The sequence below is a fragment of the Amphibalanus amphitrite genome, unplaced genomic scaffold, assembly GCF_019059575.1.
Source record: "Amphibalanus amphitrite isolate SeventyFive unplaced genomic scaffold, NRLGWU_Aamphi_draft 000262F_arrow, whole genome shotgun sequence".
Lineage (NCBI taxonomy): Eukaryota > Metazoa > Arthropoda > Thecostraca > Balanomorpha > Balanidae > Amphibalanus > Amphibalanus amphitrite.
The window spans coordinates 416,169-424,254 of NW_024881757.1; the positions used below are offsets into that span (position 1 = coordinate 416,169).

Below are 8,086 nucleotides of genomic sequence, written 5' to 3' on the forward strand. Positions count from 1 at the left end.
ACACCCCGCGGCATGCATGTTGGGTCGTTCAACAGCGCACGTCTCAGAGCGCATAAGGTGCACACCTCGCGGCATGCATGTTGGGTCGTTCAACAGCGCCCGTCTCAGAGCGCATAAGGAGCACACCTCGCGGCATGCATATAATGTAGGATGACAGAGGATTGATAGGAATAGTGAGTAGACCCGGCCACCGTGAGAACTGTGAGCTGCGCGCCGCTCTCCTTTCCTCCACTCGCCACTTCGGTTTCACTCACACCACCACCACTTAAACACAGTCTTCTAAATAGAAGAGTTCGCTATTGACCGAAGACGGCGAGATGGCAGCAGTACAGCACAGACACAGTAGTTAGAAAAGTTAGACGTGAGCGGCAGCAGAGCGCCGCCGTCCGCGTTTGAGAGCGAAGTGAGCTCGTCGGCGACTAACAGTGAAGTGAGACCGAGCAGAGCCCGGTATCGGTTCAAATACACGGCCAAGAATGTCATGCGATACAGGGGTCATGACATTACACACAAAAAAGGCGGCAGGCACGCCGCGTCCCCTCGCCCGCCCTCTTAGTTCCCAGGCTCGGGGCCCCGCCGGCCCCATTCGGAACAGGTGACAGGTCAGCCGGGTCGCAGGGTCACAGGGGGACGCCAGTCCACCGTTCGCGGCGTCGATATGGCCCATTGCTTCTGTCTCAGAAAAAGCCATGCGCGGCGACAGGTGGCCGCTGGGCGGGCGGCGGCCCGGCTCGGCGGCGGGACCGGCGGGGCGGGGTGACGGGCGGCGCGGCGGCGGCTCGGCTTGGCATCGGCGGCGCGACATTCGCCTAGTTTGTCGGCAACATCACTCCCCCCTGTGTTCGGTCGTACGTTCCGAACACACCCAAATGACCGACAAACTTCTCATACGCTATTCCTATGACTACTCACTAGTAAGCGGCACACATAGACATCAGACATTTGCCGAGCGAATAAGCCAAGCCAGACCAGGCCGACCAACACGGCGCTCGCTCGCCATGCGTTGACTTTTCTCCTCTCGATTCGTCTCGTTCTCAGCTTCAATTCACTTGTGGTCCTCTACTTCATCGTCTTCTTCCTTCTTCGTCTTCCTTCATCTTCTCGACATCCTCCTTCTCCCCGTCTGCACAGATTCACTTGCATTCCTCTTCCAGGAAGCAGATCTTAGTAGATGGTCGCGTGTACAGCTTCCCACTAGCCGTCCGAAGCTCCGCCGACCGGACTCGACCGTCCGCTCCAGGAAACACGCGACAGATGCGTGCCAATGGCCACGAGCCCCGAGACATGTTTGATTCTGCCATCAGCACTAAGTCCCCGACTTGAAGGTTTCTCTGCTCTTTGCGCCACTTGCTCCTCTGGATGAGAGTCGGCACGTACTCTCTTGTCCACCTCTTCCACACATGTTCCGCCACAGCTTGGACATGCTTCCATCGGCGTCGGCTGCACATGTCTCTGTCTCTCACGAGTCCTGGCGCGAGATGCCTCGAGGCACCACCGAGTAGAAAGTGATTTGGCGTCAGAGCCTCTGGATCTGTCGGCTCTGAGCTGACGTGGGTCAGGGGTCGACTGTTGACCATGTGCTCAACTTCAGTGAGCACCGTCACCAGCACTTCGTCTGTGAGCGTCTGTGTACCCACCACCTTTGTCAGAGTGCTCTTCACCGATCGAATCAGCCTCTCCCACACTCCCCCCATGTGGCTAGCAGCCGGGGGGTTGAAATGCCAGTCCACTTCGAAGGCGCTGAGATTTTCTGCGATCTCCCTTTCCATGGCTCGTAGCTCTGCCTTGAGTTCGCGACAACTTCCCACGAAGTTGGTCCCGTTATCGGAGAAGATGACTGATGGTTTCCCTCGCCTTGCGAAGAACCGCCGCAGTGCCATGATACAGCTGGCTGTGTCCAGGCTGTGCACCACTTCCAGGTGGATTGCTCTCGTAGCCATGCATGTTGCGAGCAGTCCGTAACGCTTTTCAGTCCTGCGGAATCGCCTCACGTATAGCGGCCCGAACATGTCAACACCCGTACTGCTGAATGGCCGAGCGGTGTCAAACCTTGCTGTAGGCAGGCTGGCCATTTGTGGGGGCCTCGGGAGTGCTCTGAGCCGCCGGCAAGTGGGACAACCTCGCAGGAGTCGTTTCACGGCAGCTCTTCCCCTCACGACCCAGTACTTCTGCCTGGTTTCGTTCAATGTTTGCTCAACGCCTGCGTGACCGCAGTTCTTGTGCTTCTGCAGAATGACCAGGCGGGTGACTTCACCTCGAGGGGGAAGTATGACCGGGTGTCGGGCATCTTTTGAGACTGACGCGTTTCCCAGTCTCCCGCCAACTCTCATCAGGCCATCGTCGTCGAGGTATGGTGAGAGCGGAAGTAGACCACTCTTCCCAGGGAGCTCTTTCTCCAGCGCCAGACTGCGAGTTTCCTCCGGATAGCTTGTCCTCTGCGCCTGTTTCAGGATCCAGACTTCGGCGTCTCTGAGCTCTTGGGCACTGAGAGGTCCGCTGAGGCGCGTTTCAGCGTCTGAGGCGCGCATGGCTGCGTTGTGAGTGAAACGTCTCACCCAGGCCGCCACTCGACGGTACTTGAGCCAGCACGAGAACTTGGTGGCGTCTGGTAGCATGGGCTGTCGTTGGAGTGTGAGTCCAGCGAATTTCTCTTCCTTCACTTCTTCCTGTCCTGCTCTGAGCGGGCTTGCGTCTTGCTTTGATGGCCAGTCTTCCTCATCTTGCCACAGAAATCTGGGTCCGCGGAGCCATCTGCAGTCTGGCGTTAGCTCTGACGCGGCCAGCCCTCTTGAGCAGTCGTCTGCAGGATTCAGCGTTCCTGGCACGTGACGCCACTGCTCCTTTCTGGTCAGGTCGTGAATTTCAGCCACCCTGTTGGCTACGAAGACATGAAACCTTCGGCTTTCGTTCGCGATGTACTGTAGCACCACCTTACTGTCAGACCAGAAGGTCACCGCTTCCGTCGCCACTGTTGCTTCCTTGAGCACGGTGTCCATAAGCCTGGCCGCCAGCACTGCGGCCTGTAGTTCCAGCCGCACGATGGACATCTGCTTCAGGGGTGCCACCCGCGTTTTGCTCATCACGAATGAACAGTGGTGATCACCGTTCGTCAGCGAAGTGCGGAGGTAAATGACCGCTCCAAACGCAGTTTCCGACGCGTCGCAGAACGCATGGAACTGGCTGCTGACAACTTTCCCTTCGACTGGCTTGAGGCAGCGCGGCACGGCGACTTCTTTCAGCCGTTGGAGCTCTTCACGCCACTGCCTCCACTTCCTCTCCTCCGGATCAGGCAGTGCCTGGTCCCAGTTCAAGTCCAGCGTCCATAGGTGCTGTAGCAATATCTTGGCTCGGATGATGAATGGAGCGCCGATGCCCAGCGGGTCGAAGACCGATGCTGTCTGTCTGAGGACTTCCCGTTTGGTAGCTTGGGCCTCTGTGGTCGTGACTTGGAAGCTCAGAGTATCTTTCTCGCTGTCCCAGATAACGCCAAGGGTCTTCTCCGCTGGGAGGTGCTGTAGGCCGAGGTCCGTGCTCCCTCGAGCTCGCTCCGATACCGGTATGCTTTCCAGAACCCCCCTGGAGTTGCTCAGCCACTTGGTCAGTCGGAAACCGCCAGAGGCCAGGAGCTTCGATAGCTCCCGTTGCATCTTTATGGCCGTCTCTGGTGTTCTCTCCGACTTCAGAAAATCGTCCATGTAGAAGTTGGTGAAAACGGCGGCCACAGCAGCATGCACGTCGCTGTCCGGGGCTGCTTGCTCTTGGTGAGCTTGGGCCGTCATTTGGAGCACGTAGTTCGCCATTGCCGGGGACGATTTGGCGCCAAAGACAACCACTTGCATTTGGTAGACATCTGGCGGTCTAGCTGTGTCTAAATCGCGCCAGAGGAAACTTAGTGAAGGCTGGTCTTCCTCGGTCACTCGAACTTGATGGTACATCTTTTCGATGTCTGCTGTTAGGGCGATAGGTTCCTCCCTGAAGCGCATTAGCACCCCCGGCAGGCTCTTCAGAAGGTCTGGTCCGGTCAGCAGCTTGTCATTCAGGCTCGTGCCCTGAAATTTCGCCGCAGCATCGAAAACCACTCTCACCTTGCCCGGTTTGTTGGGGTTGGTGACTGCATGGTGCGGCAAGAACCATCTCCGTCCCTTGTGCTGTGACGCTTCCTCGGGCGTAAGTTTTCGTGCGTGTCCTTCATGTATGTAGGCTTGCAATGTTTCTCGATACGCACCGGCCAGGTCGGGGTTGCGTTTGAGTTTTCGTTCCGTGGCTTCGAGCCGTTTCATTGCCATCCGTCTGTTGTCGGGGAGCTCCACCCGGTCTTCCTTCCAGAGCATCCCTGTTTCATACCTGTCTGGAAGCCTTTTTGTTTTGCTCTTCAGGATTGACAGCGCACGCTCGTCCTCTTTGGACTGTGCCACAGGCTTGTCGTACTTGGTCCCGAAAGCCTCCGTGGACCACCAGTCCTTCACGGAGGCTGCTAGGTCGTCGTCGCTGCTCTGGTCGTTGCGCTGCAGGAACATAACCTGGCGCAGGCTGCTTGGCACCACCGCTGATATGGAACCAGCCAGTGCCCAACCAAACTCGGTTCTTATAGCTGCTGGCTGGTTGGAACGACCCACTCGTACTTCCTGTTGGAGAACAGCTTCCAGCACGTTCCCTCCGAGCAGCAGTTTCACATCACCGCCATCATACTGCGGAAATTCTAGTCCCCGGAGATGTTCGCATTGCCTGAGTTGGCGGTGGGATACCGTGGGGGCTGTCACATTCAGTGATGGTACAGCCCAGGCTTCAGGGATTTCGATGTGTCCTCTCTTCGCACCATCGCCCAGTGCGCTAACTGTCAGGGTAACGCGTTCAGAGGGTTTCTGCGCTCCGCTTCCCTCCACATTTTGGATGCAGAGCTGGCGAAGGTCCCCGGTGATGCCCAACTCCTGCAGGACATCAGCGCTGCACAGTGACGTCTGCGCTCCGGTATCTAGCAGCGCCAGGACGTCTTTTGATTTGGTCGCTCCGTGGACGCGCACCTGAACGACCTGTAGCAGTGTGTCGGTCTCATCGCTGAGGGAGGCTGCTACAAACGGCGAGCTTCCCGTTCCTTTAGCTTGCGGATGTGGTGCCGCAGCCGTTGAGGATCCGCTCGGAGAGTCTTCTTCCCTTGAGCTTCCCTCCTCATGCCTCGCGTGTCCTGAGCTTCTGTGCAGTAATGGGTGGTGAGTGAGCTTGCAGCCCTTCACTCCGCACTTCCGAGAGGATCTGCAACTCCTGGTCCAGTGGCCCTTCCTCAGACATGAGAAGCAAAGACCGTTCTCGTACACCACTTCCATTCTCGCTTCCAATGTTTTGCCCTTGAACGACGGGCAGTCAGTCACCCTGTGTTTTTCACTGCACACCAGACAGGGCGGCGGTGAACGTGGCTCCACTTCTCCAGCTTCGTGGGTCGCTCCAGTCGTGAGCGCTGTCCTCCGTACAACTCCTTCACGCTGCGTGCCTGTTGCACGTTTCCGTTCCGACGTCCCGGACTGGACGGCCGAGAAGCTGAGGATGCTGACTTGCACCTGAAGCCATTCGCTGAAGGTCTTCAGAGTGGGTCGTTCTGGCCGTAGCCGAAACACTTCACGACCCCATTCTCGGGCCAGCTCATTCGGCAGCTTCTCCACTACCCTCCTGAGGTTCTCACTACTGGACAGATCGCTTGAATAGCCAAGATTCTGTAGGACGGTCACTGTGTTATGAACGATGGCGTAGAACTTTTCCATGGCTGGAAGATCCGTGAGAGCTGGTGGGTTGGAAGTGAAGATTTTCCTCAAGTGACTTTGGATGATGTCTTCTTCTCTCCCAAATCTTTCTTGTAGGGTTATCAGAGCTTCCAGGTAGAGGCTGCCATTGAACAACATGCCTTCAATAGCTTGGGCTGCCGGCCCTTCTACGGCGTTCTGCAAGTGAGCCATTCGCTCTGAGTCCGATAGAGACGGCTGGTCGTGGACGAGCGCCTTAAATAGGCCGATCCAGCGAGGCCACTCTTGAGGGCTGCCTCGGAAGGTAGGCAGCGTCAGACGTGGTATACTTTTCACGAATGCTGATGGGCCCGGGACGTCACATCGCCGCTCGGAACCCAACGCTGTCACCCAGCTGGTTGGGTCCTGGTTGGCAGTTCTCGGCGTCTCGTCGGCCATCGGAGAGGTACTAGTAGCTTTCGGTGGCGGCGGCTCGCGCCGGAGCTCTCCCAAACCACTGACCACGCGTTCTTGCTCTTGCTCGTTTCCCTTCTCACGGCCGCATCCGGTGTTGTTTTGACGACTAGGCGCCACTTCCACAGCGACCTCATCTTCAAAGTCGTGTCTTCGTTCCCACTCCAACTCGTTGCCAGCTGCCTTCCAGAGACGCGCCTTCAAAGCTGCACGTTCCACCTCCTCTTCTAGAGCCCTTTCTTCCAGCAAATCTTCCTGCTTTCTCATCTCTCGTTCTCTTTCTTTCCTTGCTTTGAGATGCTTTAGTTCGAGAGCTTTCAATTCCGCGGTGATTTCAGCCTCCTTGAAAGTGGCTGAAGCCTTTGAGCCTCCTGATATGTGAGACCCGCACACTTTGCTTCCTTCCTCAAGTTGCACCGATGGTAGGGGGAGCATTCCTGTGCGTGACGCTGAGCGGCTCGCTGATGGGCGAGTTATCGCCTCTTCAATTCTTGCGACCGTTTCGGCGTGCCGTGCTGTTATTCTTGTGGCGTACTCCTCCGCTTCTTCCAACTCGCTCACATCTTGCAACTTCTCTACGAACTCCTCATTTGCCTCCATGAAGGCGTCCAGCGTTGTGTGCAGCGTCTTGAGCCGCTTCTTCAATTCCTCTTCACTGGCTCGCCGCGCTATTTGCGCGTCAGCCCTGTTACACGAGCGCGTGAACATGGCCGCCTTGCGACCGCGATGAAGCTTTAATGCCTTCCGTTCAGCGGTGATATCTCCATCCTCTCCTCCTACAGGGTCGCAGTTCTCTGGCATCGTCTCCCGGTCCTCCGTCTCCGTCTCCTCTTGCCCTGCAGGCTCGCAATTCTCAGGCGTCGTCTCCTGGTGCTCCGTCTCCATCGCGTCTTCCATCGGTCCACGATACTTCTCAATTCGACTGACACGGTGGGAGCAGAACTTATCGACGTCACGGACGGTTGTTCACGCACAGTATCGACTTATTGTACATTCTCTTCTAGACTTCTTACTTTCTTGACTGATACCATCCGGCCCGGAGGACCAGCGAATGTTGCGGACGTCTCTGGCTTTCTTGTGTGGACTGTATAGTGTTTGTTACGTCTCGCAGCATTCGGGTTGGCGGCCGGGGGAAATTGTGAGAGGATGTAGGATTAATAGAGGCAGTGAACGAATAATGAAGAAGGGAAGTATCTAATCGGTAAATAAATAAACACGGATGAATAATTTACGGATCAAAGGTTCAACAGCGCCCGTCTCAGAGCGCATAAGGAGCACACCTCGCGGCATGCATGTTGGGTCGTTCAACAGCGCCCGTCTCAGAGCGCATAAGGAGCACACCCCGCGGCATGCATGTTGGGTCGTTCAACAGCGCACGTCTCAGAGCGCATAAGGTGCACACCTCGCGGCATGCATGTTGGGTCGTTCAACAGCGCCCGTCTCAGAGCGCATAAGGAGCACACCTCGCGGCATGCATATAATGTAGGATGACAGAGGATTGATAGGAATAGTGAGTAGACCCGGCCACCGTGAGAACTGTGAGCTGCGCGCCGCTCTCCTTTCCTCCACTCGCCACTTCGGTTTCACTCACACCACCACCACTTAAACACAGTCTTCTAAATAGAAGAGTTCGCTATTGACCGAAGACGGCGAGATGGCAGCAGTACAGCACAGACACAGTAGTTAGAAAAGTTAGACGTGAGCGGCAGCAGAGCGCCGCCGTCCGCGTTTGAGAGCGAAGTGAGCTCGTCGGCGACTAACAGTGAAGTGAGACCGAGCAGAGCCCGGTATCGGTTCAAATACACGGCCAAGAATGTCATGCGATACAGGGGTCATGACATTACACACAAAAAAGGCGGCAGGCACGCCGCGTCCCCTCGCCCGCCCTCTTAGTTCCCAGG

General features: G+C 56.8%; 1 protein-coding gene across 1 annotated transcript; it reads right to left on the bottom strand.

The window, feature by feature from the left end:
• Nucleotides 1-1,133: 1,133 nt before the first annotated feature.
• Nucleotides 1,134-7,070, bottom strand: LOC122386766. Its single transcript, XM_043376314.1, has one exon. The coding sequence runs from the start codon at nucleotides 7,068-7,070 to the stop codon at nucleotides 1,134-1,136; it is 5,937 nt and encodes a 1,978-aa protein (XP_043232249.1).
• Nucleotides 7,071-8,086: the final 1,016 nt, after the last annotated feature.

What these genes read in the sequence shown, in the direction of transcription:
- LOC122386766 (XM_043376314.1), bottom strand. Translation starts at nt 7,070, where the DNA reads ATGGAGACGGAGCACCAGGAGACGACGCCTGAGAATTGCGAGCCTGCA.